The sequence below is a fragment of the Barbus barbus genome, assembly GCF_936440315.1.
Source record: "Barbus barbus genome assembly, chromosome: 26".
Taxonomy (NCBI): Eukaryota; Metazoa; Chordata; class Actinopteri; order Cypriniformes; family Cyprinidae; genus Barbus; species Barbus barbus.
The window spans coordinates 4584755-4607215 of NC_136754.1; the positions used below are offsets into that span (position 1 = coordinate 4584755).

The 22461-nt window shown below is 36.2% G+C and overlaps 1 protein-coding gene across 1 annotated transcript; it reads right to left on the bottom strand.

Moving 5' to 3' along the window:
- Positions 1 to 140: 140 nt before the first annotated feature.
- LOC306846417 (fatty acid CoA ligase Acsl3-like) lies at positions 141 to 21652 on the bottom strand. Its single transcript, XM_079379794.1, has 17 exons — positions 21478 to 21652; positions 14933 to 15174; positions 14689 to 14830; positions 12752 to 12952; positions 11610 to 11787; positions 9851 to 9960; positions 9608 to 9746; positions 8323 to 8473; positions 6822 to 6945; positions 6579 to 6650; positions 6352 to 6491; positions 6068 to 6240; positions 4631 to 4705; positions 4292 to 4483; positions 3787 to 3901; positions 3556 to 3713; positions 141 to 2846 (listed from the first exon to the last, which is right to left on the bottom strand). The coding sequence occupies exons 3-17, from the start codon at positions 14827 to 14829 to the stop codon at positions 2689 to 2691; spliced, it is 2127 nt and encodes a 708-aa protein (XP_079235920.1). The 5' UTR covers position 14830; positions 14933 to 15174; positions 21478 to 21652; the 3' UTR covers positions 141 to 2688.
- Positions 21653 to 22461: the final 809 nt, after the last annotated feature.

The following is a 22461-nucleotide window of genomic DNA, read 5'->3' on the forward strand; positions in this document are numbered from 1 at the left end:
ATTAAAAATCATAAATATGAAACTTTGATTCTGGGAAAAAAACAACAACTTTCAAACTCCCTTCTTTACCAAGGCAGACGTTTTCAAAAACTGTTCTGAAAACAAAGGCACAGATAAATAATACTCAAAAAAATCCCCTTGTAATTCACAAAACTTTATTCCTTATAACATAGTTTCAAGGCCAAATTACAAATAAATAAAGTTGTTTTCTTTTACCTGCTTGTTGTAAGACCGTAACCACTCACACAGAGGAGAAAAGACCCCAAACCTGGTCATTAACAAAAATTCAACATATTTAAAGGAGATATTACATTTGTACATCTGCTAAATGCAACTAACTTCATGAATTTCTGACGTAAAAGTCATATTTACAGAGCGGGTAATAGAAGGAGAGAGAATTAATCCACCAAACATCCTCTTTGTGTGTTTAGAATGCTCAATAGGCCTGTGTGTAGCCACGTAGCATCAAGGACTTTAAGAACGTAAAGTAAGACGTGGTTAAACACAGATCAGCTCTAACAGGCTGATTCATTTGGGTTAGCTGTTGCCAAGGACGTGACTGATAGGTGAATACACCAATCAGGTTACAGTTCGGCTCAGAAAATGGGAAATAATGTGGAGCTCTTTTTAGACTAACAGCTGATTGGACAGATGCTTGTGGCTGGAACGAATGACACTGCAGAATGTAAATGAAGCACAATCAAGGTGAGCAGCTCTCAGAGGGGAATGAGTCACCTCCTGAATTCGAAGACAGAAATAAATTATCAAAAGTATAAATTCCTATAAACCACTTTTAATTTCCACTGTGTAAAAAAGGCAATCGACATCCTCCATCGAGCACAGGAAAGGCAGACACTTCTAGTGTAGGAACACTTTGCCTTCAGTTCCTTTTAGGACAAACAAAAATTATAATAAAACAAAAACAAAGTACTTTCAGTAAAGAGCATCATGTTGTGACGGCAAAGCTGGAGTGTTTCTACAACAGATGAATCAAAACTGTCTAAAGAAATCAAGAAAACATAAAAAAACAAATGTTTTCGTCCTGAAAATCAACATTTTTTCACAGAAATAATGAATAAATGTACAGATTAAGAAACATTTGCCCCTTTTTTGCAAATGCCACGTTTATCAAAGTCCGCAATACAATATGTTCTTATTCAATGCTTATTTGTTTGGTTTACATCTCCTGAATCATGCAAAGTCAAATGTGAATCATAATGCATTATTTGTCGAATGATGTAAGTAATCTGCACAGTCAGAAGCAGAATAAATGTGCCTCTTCTGTTACATCGAAGAGGCTGGAGACATTCATGCTCTTGGGGCCGGACTGTGCATATCATTTGATGGATCTCAGAATACATAAGTCTATTGCACATTCAAATTCATACTTTTCCTCTTTGTTGAAGTCACTAATCATTTCCTACAATGACAATATCACAATATAATAAAAAAATGGCCATTTAAGAAACAAATGTACCCAAACTACTCCACGCCAACACTTGGTTCCCTTGCAAAACATCCATGCAACACAACGGCTGGCATCATATGATCAGAAAGGAATAAGTTTAAAGGCTTTACAAATTCAGACAAAAAACAAGAGTTCAAAGAAATAGACGCTGTCATACATCCCATGTGATTCTTAGGCAAACCCTGTAGACGTGAGTTATGGAATATGGGAGAATCTTTCATATGCATACCAGACGCCAACTCACTGACACAGAAATGCACAAAATTTGGAGTATGTCTGTGAAATCAGATTGTTAAAGTTGCCCTCTCTCCTGCATCAGTACAAGCCTTCTGTAGTATTTGAGCATGTCTCTGGCTTAAGACCGCCCCCCGTAACAGCTTTGGTGCAGAATTACAACTGCTTTCGTTACATTAGAACAGATATCTGGTTTAATACCGGTCTAGATTGTAAGGTTGGTCTTTCTGGTTTCTTTCTAGGTACACAGTCCTCAGTGTGCACTAGCACCTGAAAAACATTGCTCATTTCCCACAGGGCAACAGTAACAGCCTTTGGATACAGGTAAACAACAGAAGATAAAGTTCAAAGTAACAAAATGTCAAGTAAACACACCGAAGCTCCAGAAAAAGTAACATTGTAACAGATACAGTTAGAGAAGCATTCCATACATATCCAAATCTTGCAGCTGTTTCAAAGTCTTTGAGAAAAAAAAAATTCTTAAAAGAAATAAGCAACAAAAAAATACAGCCAAATTACGAAACGTTTCCCTGCATAGACTCTTAATGAGAATTCAGTGTGACCGCTTCGCAGTAGGGTGGAATCATCAAGCGCATCTGCCTGCAGAACAATGTGAGGGTGGGGTGAGGGGGTGTGTCTATAAAAAAGAGCCAATGAGAGAGAAGCAAAAGGACTGGGTGGGGTCCAAAAGTCTCACAGTCTGTATGTTGTGTCGTATGTCTTTCAGAAGTCATCATCTGAGAAAAGTGCGTTATTTAGTACCTGCTACAGCAGGTGGCGTTTGCTGTCACTCCGTTCCCTCACGTTAAACCATCACTGAATGCAAATTCAAGTGTGTCCCTGTTTTGATCGCAGAGCATCACAGGGAGCAGGAAGGCAGAGGATTGTGGGTTGTTGTTTTTTTCGTATATAGGCATTGTGGTATATGGTGTGTCCTATACCCCCCCTCCCTCCCCATCACATCACACCACACAGCCTGCCTTCATTCACTTGCCGCCGTACATCCTCTCGATATCGTCCTGATAGTGTGTTTTTAGTTCCTTGCGTTTGAGTTTGAAAGCGTCGGTAACCAGGCCCGTCTCAGGCGTCCAGGGTTCGGCGCTCAGACGGATTTTCTTTGGGATCTCAAAGCGCTCCAGTTTACCTGTGAAACAGAACAGATTTTATTTAACATGGTGCTGGAAACTGAATCTATAGCTGTGTTTATATATATATATATATATATATATATATATATATATATATATATATATATATATATATATATATATATATATATATATATATATATATACACACACACACACACACACACGTTGGTTTTTGTGGTTTATGGGGACTCTCCATAGGCGTAATGGTTTTTATACTGAACAAACTGTGTGTACTATTGCCCTACACCTAAACTTAGCCCTCACTGGAGACTTTGTGCATTTTTAGATTTTCAAAAAAACACCATTTAGTATGTTTTTTAAGCCTTTTGAATTACGGGGACATAGGCAGTGTCCTCATAAACCACCTTCATATTGTAATACCTCTGTCATACCCATGTCATTATACAAATTTGTGTCCTCATAAACCACATAAACACGCGCACACACACATGCGCGCACGCACACACACACACACTCAGATTTTCAGATGGCAAGTTAACCTACAGCATGGTTACTTTTTACTAAGTAAAAAGATGCAAAACCATGATACAGTAAACATGTTTGGCAATGGCATTGCAATTCAAAAATCGTCCCATCAATCCAATTCAGCATCCATATAAGCTGTGGCCAATTCAATTCAAATTCCGGCTCATAAAAAAAACAAAACAAATGGAGACAAGTGTTTCCCCTCTGTTGACAGACCTGTTACAGCAGCATCTGTGATGATACGTAGAACCTCTTTCTCCATCTCTACATGGTTGCAGAGCTCTTCCCATGATCCTCTAATGCCCTTCTGCTCAGCAAGGGTGGTTAACTGCTTCTGATTGGGCACCACAAACCCAATCACGTAAGACTCATCACTGTGTAAAGAGAAGGAAAGATTTATACATCTCAGCAAAAACACTATACAACATTTTTCTTGCGTGCACTCACCTGTTGGCATAAGCGCAGATGTTGTCAACGAGTGAGCAGTTTTTGAGCACAGCCTCCACTTTGCCCAAAGAGACATATTCACCTGCTTGCAACTTCACCAGGTCCTTCTTACGATCTACAGTACACACACATGCCACGACCAGTTAGAGGAACCTACATAGAAATGACTAGGATAACACTTAAAGGGATAGTTCACCCAAAAATGAAAAAATTCTGCCATTTACTCACCATCAAATAGTTCCAAACCTGTATGTAATAACTGACGGTAGCCATTGACTTCCATAGAATGGAAAAAAGTACTATGGAAGTCAATGGCTCCCATCAACTTTTTAGTTACAGACGTTCTTCAAAATATCTTCTTTTGTGTTCAACATAAGAAAGAAACTCATACAGGTTTGGAACAAGTGGAGTGGGAGTAAATGATGACCCTCTTTTTGGGTGAACTATGCCTTTAATTAGCTCGGATATTTTGTCAAAGTTTGTGTGTTTGTGCGCCTCTCCACACCGATAATCTTGAGGCAGCCATCATGGTGAAATTCTCCGATGTCTCCAGTGCAGAACCAGCGCTGGCCGTTCGCATCCACAAAGAAGTCCTCTCGGTTCCTCTGCTCATTTTTATAGTAACCCATGGTGACATTGGGACCACCAATCAGAATCTCTCCTCGTGGGTTTGGTTTATCTGTGCTGAAATAACCACCTATGGCCAAAAAAATTGAAAAATATTCAAATGGGTATTTTTTAAATAATATATAAATTCTCATCATACTTTAATTATGATAAAGAAAAACCAATAGCAGCCAATGAACATCATCATAAGTGATGACAGTTAAAAAGCCCAACTTGCCTTCCTCCCAGTCCTTCAGCATGATCTCTGAACACACCAGAGGAGCTCCAACACGTCCAGTGCTGTAATCAGACACTAGACAAACATACACAGCATTAGCACACATTCATTTATTCAGAAGCATTCATTTAATGTCACTTGATTTGAAGGTGTGGTTTCTGTCATTTTCTTTCAATTCTAACTGTATTTTCCCCTCCCTTTACTATTATTACTGCAGTAGTCACATGAATAGTCGGATCAACCCAGCATATTAACCCAGGTTTTATTCAAGACCTCTCGCCACTGATTTAAAATATATTAATCCCATGATTCTCATACCTGCTGACCCATAAATTCCCATTACTTTTCCCTAGTCGTTTGTGATTGCTGGATAAGGATTTTAAAAATTATTTCAAAAGGATTGCACTCAAATAGCAATTTCTAGCCAAAGAAATATTTCAGAGTAGAACATGATAATGACATTTATGTAATAATGTCTATGATGTCTCCTAATATCAGGCTTTCCATGTCCGTGACAATGCTGTAACCAGCTTATAATTTGATCTAATTATTTTAATACTAGAATACACACCTATTTTTCAATATTTCCATTTATTTATTTTGTTTTGTAATAAATATTTTACATTTTTACAGCCTTATTTCAATTACTAAAAAGTAGTGCTGTCAAACGATTAATCGCATCCAAAATAAATATGTTTACATATTTTTTTTATTTGTTTACATAATATATAGTGTGTGTTCTGTGTATATTTATTATGTATATATAAATACACACACATGCATGTATATATTGTTATATTTGTATATTAAATATATTTATTAATAATATAAATTATATAAATAAATACATGTAAATATTTTATGTGTGTGTATTTATATATACATAATACATATACACAGTACACACACACACTACATAAACAAAAACCTTTATTTTGGATGCAATTAATCGTTTGACAGCACTACAGAAATATAATTTTATTTTTATTTTTTAATAACAACACTGGTCCTGTAATATTGTGAAATATTGTTATATGTATATTTAAAATAACCATTTCCTATTTCAATATTTAGTTTATTTCTGTGATGCAAAGCTTCATTTTCAGCAGCCTTTACTCCAGTCTTCAGCGTCACATGATCCTTCAGAATGTGCTGCTTAATAATTTTTCACTTCTTTCAAAAAACTAAAAGCAAAAACACCTTTAAACACTGTACACCACATTACCATAAAGTCTGGGTCATGGATAAATTAACTTGCACATGCTAATTTATTATTCAGACATAAAATGAAGCACTGCTAATTAAGCAGTGGTGATTAATGGAGATTAGCTATTTAACAACTAAAAATCCAAGGATAGACAGAATCATTTCATTTTAGTTTTATTTTATAATAAAAACTTTAGTTCTATATTCCAACTGAGCGAATCTCATGCTTACACTCGCTGATGGTCCCAGCTCCGCAGGTCTCGGTGAGGCCATAGCCCTGTCCCACAGGACAGCAGAAGCAGATGTTCATAAAACGCTGAGTAACTGCAGATAAAGGAGCTCCACCAGACAACAGCACACGCATGTTACCACCCAGCAACGAGCGAACCTTCCTGAACACAAGCCTGCAGAACAAGAAGCAATTAGACATTCGAAACATAACTGCTTCTACACAAGCCCAGTGAGATTTAGTTGAAATTATTTTGCTAATATTATAAGCAGCATTCATTTTATACCTGTCACAGAGCGGCGTGCTGTTTCCTTTGGAGATCTGCTCCATCTTGTAGTTGTATGCCAGAACAAAGAGAGTTTTCTGCACACTGCTCATCTCTTCAACTTTAGTCATCACATTCTTATAGATACGGTCCATAATCTCCTACACACAGACATAATGAGCGAGGAATACTTCACATCTATATCAAACTCGACAGCTGTGTGTTTGTGTGAACTTGAGGTTTCTTACAGGTACGGCTGCCATCAGTGTTGGTCTGAGCACACTGGTGTCTCCTTTACTGCCTTTTTTGATTTTCGATGACTGTGGGGAAAGGACATAATTTTTCAAAAAAAGCAAACATGTTTCCTGAAGATGCAGGGATGTGTTATGATTGTCTGCAGTTATGATGCAAATGCTTTGGCAATCTGAAGATTGTAAAAGAGCTTGACATGGCGATTGGCACAATAGCATGACTCATGTGTGCAATTGTACCTGGTCAGCAAGAGTCTGAGGTGACGAATATCCAATCCGGCAGCCATGTGACACACACACCAGCTCAGCGCTGAGCTCCAGGACATGAGCGAGTGGCAGGTAGCCAATGTAGGTGTCATTCTCACTGCCACAATAAACAGAAAGAGCGTTAACAGAAAATCCTTTACCAACATCTAAAACTTTTCAGACGATTTGGCAGGCCGGTGTTTAGTCACGCAGACAAAGAAAACATTAAAATATCGACAACAGCACAAGGACGGCTTCAAAAGTTATTCTAACTGCAATGTCAAGTGTCACCTTTTGGAACAATAAAAAAGTCATTTTATTATAACTTGCTTTTATAAGTCATTAAGAAAAATTACATGAAGTTTTCAGTAATACATTCCAGTATGAATAACAGTAGCATTCCAAATTTTGGCAATGTTGATTTTGTTTTTAAAATAAGTTTGTTACCAATGCTGCATTTATTTAAACAGTAAAAACAAGAATATTCTGAGATCTTGTTACAATGTAAATAACTGTTTTTTTTGTATTAATATATTGTAAAATGTAATTTATTCCTGTGATGCACAGCTGATTTTTCAGCATCAGTACTCTAGTCTTCAGTGTTACGTGATCCTTCAGAAATCATTCTGATTTGCTGCTCAAGAAACATCTTATTATCAGCGTTGAAAACTACAGAATAGTTTTGTAATTTCTTTCAAAAAATAAACAGGTTTGCTTCCTAGGTAACATATTTTTTGATTATCAATTACTCATATTGCCGTGACCAGTTTTCTGCTTTAAAACCTTTATTAGTAGGACATGCTAGTTTTTTATTCAGACATAAAATGAAGTACTGCCAAAAAGCAATAGAGATTAGCTATTTAAGTAAAAATCCATGGATAGACAGAAAAATGCTGGAAAATATAAAAACAGAAACAGATATAGTGTTAGAGAGACAGATGAATGCAGTCAGTAGCCAGGTTTGAATTTAACTTAAACGCAAAACTGGAATATCGCATAAAACGTTGTCACTTCATGATAAACTGGCACTAAATATCACTAAGAAAAGCAGGTGAAGATACTGAATATAATAATTTTCATATAGCCTTTAATAAATGACTTGCGCCTCAGGGCGAACAGACGAAACACAATAAATGCAGTCATTGCTTTCGGAGGTGGATGCGTACAGTTTGTGAACGCAATCGTGTAAGACAGTTCTGGGAGGCAATTATACAGAAATACTTTGAAGACTCAGGCATTTCAGAATGATCATAACATTTCAGATGCTGTGCATCAAGAACAGCCCGGTGATTAGTCAGGTAATGCCCTCTCATATCGCAAAGTCACATGACTGTTTTGATGCGCATGGAGGAATTTATTAGCAAAATGCTTTTCCATCTCCCATTATTTGCTTAAAACGTTTTCGCTTTTTTTTCCTGAAATTTGGTGTTCTGATGCAAGGCTTTAAAATGCGCAAAAAACAGGGTGATGAAAACAGCGTGTCAGAGAAACTCACTTCAGGTTAGGAATGCGTTCAGCCATGCCGGTGATGCCAGCGATGATGTTGCTATGGGAGATCATGACTCCTTTAGGAATGCCTGTAGAGCCGCTGGTGTACATGATCACTGCGATATCAGACGGGACAGGCTGCCTACGGGACACCATTACTACACACAGAGAAACACACATTCACATCGCTTCATTAGAGGCAGGCGGCTATGTTATTCTGGCATTCCAGACAGAAGTGCTCTAAAATAACTACTTTGAAGGAGGAAAAACTAACTTTTTTTATGGAAATTTGCAGCCAAGATTTTTTGCACTGCATGAATTTCTCAGTCCAAAACAAGTCATAAATCTGCCCAAGCTAATGTAAATGAAACCCCTAGCACCCGTAAATGTGCTCCGATTTGAAATCTTTCATCTTCGTCAAATTTTAAAAGCTTAAAAAGTTACAAACGTTTTTTATTAAAATGAATAAATATAAATTAATAATCAACATACTTTTAGTAAATTCATATATGAGTCAAATACACATTTATTTATATAAATGTTATGTTCACCATGGCTGCATTTATTTGATCAAAAATAAAGTAAAAACAGCAATATTGTGAAATGTTACAATTTAAAATAACTTTTTTGTGTCTCATCACATGATCCTTCAGAAATCATTCTTATATTCTGATATATATTCTTTTTTTTTTTTGTAAGGCAAAATTTGATGTTAGGTATATGATGCTCATGTGCATCATCAGACATAGACATGACCATTTCATTTGAAATCAGATGCACCTAGGATCATTCATCCTGCTCCAGTTCATATGTGTGAGCATTAGACAGACAATACATAAAAAACAAAGGTCTAATGCTCCAGTGAAATGTCTAAACCTTTTATCTCAGTCTTTTTGAACAGAGTAAACCTGCTCTAATAATGATAACATCTCCCTGTCTTATCTCCAGAGGGCATTTCTAAACACTTGCTCTTATCTGACACAAAGGCTGAGCGTGTGGGCTCTCAACACCGGTCCGCATGCTCTCAAAAGTCTTCTTTTCATCTGACAGGAAGATCCTGCTGTCTTTCTTCCCTCGACAATCTATGTTTACAGCTCTTTCTGTCCTTATTGTGTTAGTACATAACAAAAGATGTTCATCAGCAAACAAGAGTAAACTGTTCTTGGGAACCCAAGGCTATGATTGGACTGTTTAGTATATACTATATACTAAAAGTAGTACGTGAAACCATATGCATCATGCAAATATAATAGTATGCATAGAAACAAATTAGTATGCTACTTGAGACTTACTATTTTCAGGTTTGGACCCTAGTTCCTGCACAGCAGCCATGTTGTGGACCATGATGCCTCTGGGGAGATCAGGCCAACTGGTGCGCTTCTTATCAACCACTATAATGTGCTTCAGTCTGGGAACATCCATCAGAATGGCCTGAGAGGGAATGTGATTTGAGCATGAGTGACAGCAGCTCTTCATAGCTGATGAGTTGACTGGTGTGTGGTGTGTCTGATATATGGCCTGTGCCGTGCTTTCACCTTGAGGCGGCTCTGCAGCAGGTCTTTGCTGGTGATGATGTGTGTGACCTCAGTCTCATTTAGACCATGAGCTATAGCTGCTCCTCCCAGTGTAGAGTATAGAGTCACCACTGAGACCAAGAGAAAGGAAAGCATTTAGAACTGTGCCTGCCTTTAAATATAAAAGAGTGAGAGAGAGAGAAAGAGCAAGAGACTACACACACAAATCATTTCATTCTTCTGCCAAAACTTATACTTTACTAATGAAGGTTAAGTTTCAATATGCAGTAAGAGAGTATTCATATAATAAATAACAGTATACTACTAATAATAATTTTATACATATTTTTATCCTATTATTTACATAAAACATTAGATCATTACAGTTTTATAGTATTATTTCAATTAAATTGTACTATAAAATAAAAGCTAAATATTATTTAATAGCAATATTTGTAATTATAAATATGTTTAATTATTTAAATAAAAAAAACTATTAAATAAAAAAATACCATTTCAATTAAATAGTACTGTAAAATAAAATTTAGATTTTAATAATACCATTATATATTTGTTAATAGTACTTAATAATAAAATCTGTATATGTAAGAGAATATTCATTCAATATATAATAATAATAATACATTATTATTTGATTTTTTGTTACTATTTAAATGTTAAAACCTAAAAACTGTACTGTAAAATAAAATTTGAGTATTTAATAACAATAATGAACTATTCATATAACAACATTATATATGATAATAATAATAATAACAAATATTATGATTTCAATTAAAACACATCAATAAATATCGCTATTTCATTAAAATTGTACTGTTAAATGAAAAGTAGAGTATTTAATAATAATAATAATAAAGTCTGAATATGTATAGTAAGAGAGTATTCATTTAATATGACTATAAAATAATAATTTATTCTAAATAATATTATTTTATTATTATCTAAATGTACAAATTAAAATAAAAAATAAACCAATAAAGACATTTCGATAAAATTGTACTGTAAAATAGAAGGCCAAGCATTTGATAATAACAGTAATAATAATTTTATTTTCAGTAACAGTAACATAACTATTGACCCTCTAAAAATACTCTAAAAAAGCATGCACAGATGGACAAAAAAAACAACAACAACCTTTGCACTAACTCAAATCTTGCATACGTATAGGGCCAGATTTACTAAACAGGGCAAATTAGCGTTAGAGCGCAAGTTCCATAAAAGCGCTGATGGGAGGGGAAAATTGTGCGGTGATTTACTGACAAGGTACACATTAAAGAACAAAGACACAGCCAGATCATTTCCATAATGACCAGCGCAATCTACCAAGAGCAGCACAAATGACCGCCTGCTTTAAGACATGCAAATCTTAATAAATTGCGTTGCGTTATTCATTTAAATACTCTCCTCCCATAAATTTACAGATCGAAAAGGGAAACTTAGAAATGCATATTAAATACTGACAGTAGTTTTTAACACCAAATGAGGGTTTGTGCTGGCACAAGCTGATAATAAATCTAGCCCATAGTATGTATAGTATAGCTAACATGTGAATTGTGATGAAACCTAAGACTTTGTGAATCAAATTTCCTGCAGCATGCATGTGTGTGTGCTTGAACAGTGAAAAACAGTTTTGATTTCAGTGTGATGATGTCTTTCATCTTTTACTACAGCAGTGCTGCTATTTTTGGCCTGATATTCCCTCCTAGTCAGCATAATGCAGCAGACAATACTCTGTGTGTGTGATTTAATTGCTCACAGGGGAAGTTGTACATGAAGCAAGCCTGCGCCGCTATGATCCATTCTGCACGAGTCTCGCAGAAAACGGCGATGTTACAAAGAGGCTTCTGACCCAGTGCAGCCAACCCGCTACCAAACCTCTGAGACAGATGGAAAGTGTCTTCATACGACAACCAGTTATAATCGCCCAAAATCACCTAGAGAGAAAGACAGGGGAGTCAGAGTTGCATTGTATTAAAATTCACAGCAGCTTTCGCAGCAGCATGTGACTTCTTTTCAGTTTCATGTAAACAGTTCTGGAGAACAACAGGCCAGAGATAAAAACAGTTTACAGAGAGAGATGGCCACTGAACTTCTTCCTCTGGAGTTCTCAAGAGAATCTGTAAACGAGTTCTCTTGGGATCCGGTCCCTTAACCATAGAAAGACTCTACTTGAATATTATGCAAGTATGTGTTTAGTTTTAAACCATTTCTGAGGGTTTAAAAAGGGTCTTTGTACACACAAAAGCCTACATCTGTTTTTAGGCATACATTACGGGTAAAAAATAAATAATAAATTAATACTTTTATTCATTAAGAATGCATTGAATAGGTCAAAAGTGACAGCAAATACATTTATAATAATAAAAAAAAAGATTTAGATTTCAAATAAATACCATTCTTTCGAAAGTTCTGTTTTTTCCAGAATCATGGGGGGTAAAAAAACAAAGTTTCAACAACAAAAATTATGCAGCATAACCATTTCCAACATAAATAATAAGAAATATTTCTTGAGCAGCAAATCAGCATATTAGAATGGTTTCTGAAGGATCATGTGACACTAAAGACTGGAGTAATAATGCTGAAAATTCAGCTTTGCATCACAGGAATAAATGATATATTTTGTCTTATGCGTCTCATCAAAGATGCCATGACAAATGAGCAAATGCAAATTATTTAATTTTCCATCCTCTGTTTCCACACTGACAGCTTGCCATTTTGTCATTTAAGAAGAAAGTCTCTTGACATTGTGCTGATGGTTACATCATAATATAGCAACTAATGTGGATATACTGCAATTTCAATATGCTGATTAGATTTGCAGACTGGATTCAATTAACAGAATCACCTACAGTGTGAACAAAGTTCCAAAGCACTTGAGATTCGATGTGTGTGTCTCACCTTCTTGAAGACCTTTCCGTTAGGCTGTATCTCATCCTCCTCGCTCAGCACCTCCCTCGTGCCGAGGCAGTCTCTTTGAGGGAAGTGTACTACAGCGTATTCAAACACTTTATCCAAAGTATCCACACCCTCATGCAGCTGGGACACCAGCTTCTGCTGGTTGCTCACGGCCCGGTACGGCCCTGCCGGATTCCCGCCTACCTGATGGGACAAGAGATCAGAATGAGGTCACGGGGAAAGATTTGGACATGTACGACAAGCACAGGGGAACAAAATGTGTCAGGAAACACTATTGCAAGAAAATGCAAGCCCATTTGTGGCCTGATTCATCATATTTATAACCAGCAATTACATTAAGTGACCTTGAACAGAAATGAAAGTGACTCAAATCCCTCCGTTAATCTTTGATAAACTGCGATAATCTCAGTTGAATTATTATCTTTTGCATGTCTTATGTGTTGAAGTACACTACTATTCAAAAGTTTGGGCTCAGTAAGATTCCAATTAAAATATTACTTCTATATTTAGCAATGATGCATTCAATTGAAAAGTTCCAGTAAGGACATTCATGTTATAAAACATTTAGTAACATTTAGTAAAGATTCCTGAAAAAATATTTCATGATTTCCACAAAAACCATTAAGCAGCACAACTGGTTTCAGCATTGAAGATAATAATAAATGTTTCTTGAGCAGCAAATCAGCATATTTGAATGATTTCTGAAGGATCGTGTGACGCTGTAGACTGGATTAATGATGCTGAACATGCAGCTTTGAATTAATTACACTTTTAAAGCATATCACAATAGAAAACTGTTACTTTAAATGTAGTGCTGTCAAACGATTAATCGCATACAAAATAAAAGTTTGTTTACATAATATGTGTGTACTGAGTATATTTATATATAGACACACACAACAGATATTTTGAAAATATTTGCGCTACATGTATATATTTACATTCATATAATTTATTATATATGTAAATATATTTAATTTAGAAACATAACGCATTTTTCTTAGATATATACATGTATAAATATACACAGTACACACATATATTATGTGGTTACACTTTATTTCGATAGTCCAATTTAGACATTCTACTAGCTATAAGTAACTTTGTAACTACAAGTCAACTAAATGTCAACTAATTCTCATTAATTAGCAACTACATGTCTACTAACTCTCAGGAGGGTAGGTTTAAGGTTAGTAGAATTAGTTGACATATACTTGCAAAGTTTCTGATAGTCAGTATGTTGTGGACCCATCGAAATAAAGTGTTAGAAGATATTAAGCAGACAATCTACTAATACTCTAATGACTGCTAGTTGACATGTAGTTGCAAAGTTACATACTGGTAGTAGAATGTCTAAAGTGGACTATCGAAATAAAGTGTTACCTATTATGTAAACAAAAACTTTTATTTTTGGTAGTGCTGTCAAAAGATTAAACACGATTAATCGCATTCAAAATAAATGTTTTTGTTTACATAGTATGTGTATATATACTGTGTATATTAATTATGTATATATAAATACAAACACATGCATGTATATATTTAAGAAAAATATGTTGTTTATATATTAAATATACTTATATATAATATAAAATATAAGAATATCTATATATATATATATATATATATATATATATATATATGTGTAAATATTTTCAAAATACATACATGCATGTGTTTGTATTTATATATACATAATAAATATACACAGTACACATACATATATTATGTAAATTACATATGCGATTAATCACGATTAATCATTTGACAGCACTATTTAAATTGTAATAATATTCAATATTTCTTCATTTTTGATCCAATAAATGCAGTCTTGCAGTAGAGGATAAGAGACTTATTTCAAAAACGTCATGCCCAGTTTTTGAATGAATCTGTTGAATGAATCCCACTGTTGTACTCACTGAGCGCGCTTTGACTCGTTTAGCACTCCCGCTGGCTCCGGAGAGCAGGTACCAGGGCAGGAAAGTGATGACGGAATAAACCCAGACAACGGATCGAAAGACCTGCAGCAGGAGAGGAGACATGTCCTCCTTCAACTTCATCCTGAGAGGAACGAGAGATCAGACGATAAAAAGATAACAAGTTAGTGATTTACTGCCTTCAACACCACACAAGCTTTAACTGTGATTTTTGTCCTTCACTCACTTTGTGTTGATCTTTACTTTCCTCCAAGTATGCGATAGTATTCCTCTTCTTCTGAAGGTCTTACTGAGTTCTTCTGCGTGCTTGAAGTGCTTTAAGTTATAGATGGTACTTGTTGGCCTTTCTACTGCCTACTGTCAAACCTGCTGGCTAAGTGGGCAACTTCCTGTTCCATTTCCTTTTCTCAGTCCAGCTTGCTGCTCTGACAGGGTGCAAAGTCTCCTGGCAATAAGGATGAGCTTTCCCTGTGGAGAAATAGAACAAGGGTGTTTTTTTTCAGTTGTAGAATAGTCTATGAATTGCATCTATGAATCGACTCTCTCAGTCCTAGTGCAACACCAGTCCACTTTTTCATCAGCCCTGGTTCCAAAGTATTTTTCCCATAGGTATATGTATTTAGGTAGATTCAAAGCATAGGACGACTGCCTATATTACGCCATTCACAGTGCATCATGAGAGTGAGCGGGCGCTTTTTGCAGAATTTTGGAATTCCTTTGCAGAATAATGAGTTAATGTAGTTTTTTTTTTTTTTTCAGTAATGTGTTGTTGTTGAAATAATGCAGGAACTGATGCTATCTGGGCTCAAACTTAGGCTACTCGTATAAGCATGTGTGTTAACCACTATGTCACGTCTCCAACAGCATCATTGTGTGGCTGGCAGACAGTGAACGCCATGAACTCAGACGACAAACAAGACAGGCTTTGTCGCTCTGGAAGGATGAAGCTCACACTAAAACAGTTTGAGAGGAGGATGTGTTTATGAATGCATGTGTGGGGAAGAGATGGGGGGTGGACAATATCCAGAACATGAAATACAAACAGAGATATTTGGCCAATTTCAGAAATCCCAAAATAAAATCGACCTGATAAACCAGCGGCCTATATGATCGAATAAGCAGTGCTGAACTTAAAAATTACATTCGAAATAGGTCAATAATTCCCAAGGGCAAAAAACGGCTAAAACCCTCCGCGAAGATGCCTGTTTTACAGCCAGAGATAAACACAACAATCTTGTACAACAGAAAACAACGAAGGAAACAGCCTCTTTCCTATTTTCTCGCAAGGAAAAATACAAGCTGCGGACTTATTTTTTTGGGTTTGATACTTCAGAGCAAGGTCAAAAACACAACCCAGGATAGAGACGTTCTCAAATATCATCTATCCAGCAGAAATGTGTTCTCTCCATTGGAGCTTCACTCGTGGAGTCCATCACAACAGAGGTTCGGAGGCAGTCAGGAGTTGTCAAGAGAGCAGGGTGGCCTATGAAATGCCAATATATAATATATAATACAATTTACTGATAACAAAAGAGACTCTGAAATGATTACACAAACATTTTACAGAATTTACAGAACATGCACTCAAAAAAATGTACACAAAAGATACTTTGAAGAATGGGAACCTACATTGGAGTCCACTGACTTCCATTGTACGGACAAAAAAACAAACAAAAAAAACACTGAGATGTCTCTCAAATTATCTTTTTATGTCCTACAGAAGAAAAGTCATGAGTAAATTATTTTTGGGGGAACTATCTCTGTAAGACCCTTACTGAAATTCCAACATTGCAACATGAACTCTTCAAAATAGACTTCTTAAACTACTTGAGGATAACGGATTGCAAGCACAATGTTGCTGTGATAAACATCATATGGTAAAGTCATTGCCCTCAAGCCATGTGAGAGGGTTGAGTAAGGAGCAGCAATAACAGATAGCACATTCCCCGACTCCTATGAAATCCCAGACATACTCGCCTGGAGACCAGTAGCACATAGACGTTAAAACCTTTCCATCCAAAGGAATGTCACAGACTAGAGATACGTATAACTCCACGTTCACAACTCTCTCTCTAGTCCACACAGACCATTAATAGAAACTAAGCTGCAAAAACTAGGTCTTTCAGAAATCAGTTGTGTCATAACCATTAGCACATCAACATATGAGAAGTTGGACCATTATGTAAAGGCCTATTCACTAATCAACAACATATTCTGACTGACAACAGTGTGAAATATGCAGAATGAGGTTAGTCAATTCTAACTTAATATTCAACAGAAATAAATTTGTTTAAAAATTATTTTAATATACATTACTGCTCAAAAGTTTAAGATATTTTTAAATGTCTTTAAAAGTTGTTCACCAATGTTGTATTTATTTAATCAAAAATACCATAAAAAACAGTAATATTGTTAAATATTATTACAATTTAAAACTCTAACCCCCGGTGACTTGCACTGACTGATCTTAAAACATGTCAGTGCCTTTTTTGTCTTAAGATGTACAGCAGTTATGCTTTTTTCTAAGGCATGTTTAATTGAACTAGGGCTGGAAACATTGAACATTTAATTGAAAACAGCCTTTTTACTCAATTAGTCTGTGCTTTTTTATTATTTTCATTCATTTTTAGTTTAGTAAATTTAACTTCTGCTTTAAAGGCATTATTTTTGTTTTTAGATTGCAATATGTTAGAATGTAATATGATTTTAACCCTTTTTTAACATAATATATGCCTATGGTTACATTCACTTTATTTGTTTATTAGTTTAACCCAACTACAAAAGTGTATAAATACCAAGATATATACTGTATACCGCAAATCAGCCAGAAAATACGGAGATATGAATTTTTGCTATATCGCCCAGCCTTAAATTGAACTATGGCCTAATCCTGGTTTAGGCTAAGCCCTGTCTAAGAAACCGGGCCTAAAACCTTTTATTTAATAGATTTTAAAATGTAATTTACTCCTGTGATGCAAAGCTAAGTTTTCAGTATCATCACTCTAGGCGTCAGTGTCACATAATCTGAGAAACAGTTCTTCTTATTATCAACGGTAAACACTTTAATGCCTTTCTAATATTTCTGTGAAGACAGCGCTACTTTTTTTTTTTTTTTTTTTTACAATTCATTGATGAATAAAGTTTGAAGAACATTATTTATTTATTTAAAAAGGATCGTTTGGTAATCTTAAAAAATGTGTTCTTTATGGTCACTTTTGATCAATTTACTGTGTCCTTAATAAAAATAAAACTATTAATTTCTTTAAAAACATTTTACTGACCTCAAACCTTTGAACAGTAGTGTTCTGAAATTATAAAATTATGATTTCAATTCTTAGGCCAGAAAATGTAAACATAACATCCTCACAATGACTTGTCAGTCAATAGTAAAAAAAAAAAAAAAAAAAAAAAAAAAATTATATATATAGGAAAAAACATAAATTCACAAAAACAATATTTGTAAACAAAATCCTTACTAGATGGAAAGAAAGCATCCTGAACTTTAAAAAAGTGTCTATTAACTTAAAGCCTCAAGCTGTCTAGTTGTAATTGTTTACTATACTGGGAGGGATTTCATTTTGTCAGGTTGTGACTTGCAGCACCAGACGTGTAGACAGCGTAACTAAAAAAAAAAAAAAGGTGGAAAATGGCCAATTCAGAGGTGAAACGTACACTATGGCCTCTTTTTAAAAATACAGAGGTCCCAAAAATGATTTGAGTTGTGGACACTAAACCCAAAGAAAAATAACAGTAAGCATTTACCAACCAATGACCCCTTATACATGCATAAAATACATTTTAGAATTTCTACACATCAACATATTTAGCTTAACTCCACATTTACAATTCAAAAATGCTGGATGGGCATAACCAGGTGTGCCAAACCACTTCTACCATTGAAATATGATTAACAAATGTGTAATCATTTTCGGCACATTCATGGTTTCGATCCATATCTCATAACAACGCCCAATACTGGTAACACATGCATCTGAATGAGGCACGAGAGTTAGTTATTAGATGGTCATCTGAGAAGCGGTCAGTGTAGTTAAGATCTTCAGCCAAACTCAGGTATCAAATATCATCTCACCTGAGAAACCTGATCCAAGCTCACCTGCACTGCCACAACACAGAACTGAAAGAAAGAGTGTGTGTTGCTCAAGGGCATAATTCTGAGTCAGAACACCTGTTTTATTATCTGTAACATTAATGCTTTAATGCTAACTAGTCATGCTTGCTATTAATATTCATGATTGAAAGGGGGGGGGGGGGGGATCTCACTGACTTACATTGAAGGATCGAGAATATCAACCAGCCAGAACATGCTAGAAACTGCAAAGCAGAGTGCAAATAACCTCTCTGAACACATTAGTAACTATATAGCAACACCCTGGTGACCTCTCAACACCCTAGCAGCATTGTGATGTTGAGTTTCGCATGGGCAAGAACCAACATGGTTTGTGTGTGAATACCTGAGTACACTAAAGGACACAAATCTTTTACATAGAGAGGAGGAACCAGTAAAGGGCTTTGGGCTGAGTGAGTAACCACTAACAACAAAGACTTAAACCGAAAACAAAATGATTTTGGAAAGTGTTCGCTTCCCTTTTCCTCTTGTGATCAAACTCCCCCGAACAAAAACACAGACAGCGGTTGCAGAAGTGAAGGAACCGGCTTCCAGACACACCTACCAGAACTTCTAATCAGAGCCCCATCATTCATTACCCATAATCCCTATTATACACCACTAGAGGAGTCTGGGTGTGATCGGACCTGTTTGGCTGGTCCATCACCTCGTGCTCAGGGTGTGAGAATAGAAGACTTTAATCATAGACTCCTGTAGTGGGACAATCATGAGGAATCCAGTCCATAGGGAAGGAGCAAATCAATTCACACTCAAGAACTGCTGAATACTACAGAATTCTGTCAAAATGTATGGTGCATTTTAAGAATGCAAATCATGTTTCCGGTGGCGGTACAGTATAAACCATCACTGTGCACTCTACAAACCAGAATAAAATCTTTGTAATCATGTTTGATGCATCTGTCCCTGCTTGTAATGTGTTTTTGAAATAAATGGCTCACAGCACTGATCGCTCTGTAAAAGATGGGGCATCTTGCATTTGACTATTTATAGTGTTAAAGGTATAGTTTACCCCAAAATGAAACCCTCTTGTCGTTACAAACCCTCAAGACTTTGATGAATAATTTTCCAATTCTTATATTCGCTTTATAACCAGAACAAATCTATAAAAAGCAAGAATTTATCAGATGGGATGTGTGCTATGTATGTGTGTCGATCATCATTTAGATGCAAATAAAAGCCTAAATTAAGTCTGTTTATCATACAAGGAAACTGTATCTCTTCCCAAGACTGCTTGATTCATATAGATTTGCTTTGCGGTGCCTATATATCCTTTTTGGATCTTTTAAAAATATCTTAATTAACCAAAGTCTTACAAGTTCAAAACAACACGAGGGTTGACAGAAAAATTCATATTTGTGGATAAACCATTTCTTTAAATGGAATGATTCACACAAAAATGCTGTCATCATTCACTTTTTCACATCATTCATAAGCACTTTATTGTGTTTTTGGGTAGTTTGACAAACAGCGTTTACTTACTGACTTTAATCACATGGAAAGATTATCTAAAATAGTAGCCTTTTCTGCTTGAAGCATCCCTTTAAATTGCAGCAATATCGTGGATTGTGAGCCATTAATAAGCACCAGTGTGTTCTGGACTTGATTAGAATGTCAAACCACAGAAGAAATAACAATGATTGGTGCGTTTATGACAAATATGCTATGGATATGACATGGATGAAAAATGTCAAATGTATGTTTTAATCCAGTGCTTTATTAATGTAAATGCATAATTCTAGCACACTAAACTACTCATTATTTAAACAACTTCAAGTTAAACACACTGCATTTGCAGAAACTTATTCTTAGTGCTGGCCTTCAACTGATAGCACATAATCCAGCAGGATTACCTGAAAGCATGTCAACCCACTATCTTCCCAATCACCCACAACAAACTGCAGTCCCATGCCACCAGCACACTCATCTGTGACCTCGTTTAGGCAAACCATCTTCTTCATGACAGGTTATGCTCGTCTGCACACAGAGAATCTAAACTGATGGGGTGTGAAATGTCATGCTTGTTGATGGGAGATCGTGTTTAAAATATGAGTGTGTGCTAATGAGTTTAGTGTGCATGCAGGTGTACGATCATGGCTTTTGTGTGTGTGTGTGTGTGTGTGCATGTTTATGTGGTTTATGAGGACACAAATTTGTATAATGACATGGGTATGACGGAGGTATTACAATATGAAGGTGGTTTATGAGGACACTGCCTATGTCCCCGTAATTCAAAAGGCTTTAAAAACATACTAAATGGTGTTTTTTTGAAAATCTAAAAATGCACAAAGTCTCCTGTGAGGGCTAAGTTTAGGTGTAGGGTAATAGCACACACAGTTTGTTCAGTATAAAACCCATTACGCCTATGGAGAGTCCCCATAAACCACAAAAACCAACGTGTGTGTGTGTGTGTGTGTCTAGAGGCTGGGAACAGAAGAGGCCTCAGAGATGATCAGTATCAAGAGAAGAATGCGATGTCATCCATATCCTACATTCCTCCGGTTGAGAGGTGTCAGAGCATGCACACCCGAGTAATAACACGCACTATGCTTTACTCTATGCACGTGAGTCTTAAATATGTAAATCAACGTTGCACCACACGAGCCGTACAAACAATAAACACTCACCTTATTCTTCCAAGCTGCCGCCGCTGATTCAGTCAGACTCGCAGCATCCCATTTAAAATGGCCAGAATGTATTTTAGAAGAGCTAGACGCGGCAAATACAGAGCGATGATTGTTATTTTTCTGGGTCGGTGTGTATTGCGGTCGCTGACTCGCGCCGGCCGTCCCTCTCAGCCCGGAAGTGATGGAAGCGTTGTCATGACAGGAGCCGGTTTCTCCGCGCTTCCATTGGCTGACGCCGGGTGGCGCGTGTTGGAGGCTGGCGTGACATCACGCTCGGGTTACCAGCGGTCATTATGGATTTGATTGATTTATTAGTGAAATTGCATTGATATTTATTTTACGTATTTTTATTTTGCGGCCCATCGAGTCTTTGTGATAGCGGTAATGGAAAGAGTGGATAGTGCCACTGATTCTTTTGTTGAGTCGATGAAAGCAGTGCTGCAGCGCCCCGAACAGCTGGCAGGCAGCTAGTGAGGAGAAGATCGAGTCATTTCCGCGAATCGATTCTTTCGAACAGTTCACTTCAAAGAACTGGTTCAAAAAAGCGATTCGGTTATTCATTACGTCACACGTCACACATCCCAGCGTGACTTGCTTTAAAAAAAAAAAGGTTATACTAAAATCAACTTGTTATGGCTGAATAATATATATTTTTCTTCTCGCCGTACGTGCCTGAAAGTGACGGTTCTCGGTGTAATGGATCTGTGAGTTGATCGGTCGAGAGCGCGACTCGTGAACAAATGTTCCAGACTGGTTTTGTGAATCGGTTCAATCCACGATTGAAAAGATCTGGCTCAAAAGAATGAGTCATTCACAAAAGCGATATATCACAGATTCCCATTTACTGGTTGTGGGAATGTCAGGTTCAATATTCCCTCATGTAAATGGACGAAGTCTGTTAAATAATGTAACGAGCTGTAAGGGCTTGAAATTATATATTTATTACATTTCAGGTAAATTGGGATGGGTGGGATTTTTATCTGG

What these genes read in the sequence shown, in the direction of transcription:
- LOC306846417 (XM_079379794.1), bottom strand. Translation starts at nt 14,829, where the DNA reads ATGAAGTTGAAGGAGGACATGTCTCCTCTCCTGCTGCAGGTCTTTCGA. An exon ending in AACGAGTCAAAGCGCGCTCA is followed by an intron (nt 12,953 to 14,688) that starts GTGAGTACAACA and finishes TTGTCCCATCAG; the next exon opens with GTAGGCGGGAATCCGGCAGG. An exon ending in GAACGCATTCCTAACCTGAA is followed by an intron (nt 6,946 to 8,322) that starts GTGAGTTTCTCT and finishes TTATTGTGGCAG; the next exon opens with TGAGAATGACACCTACATTG.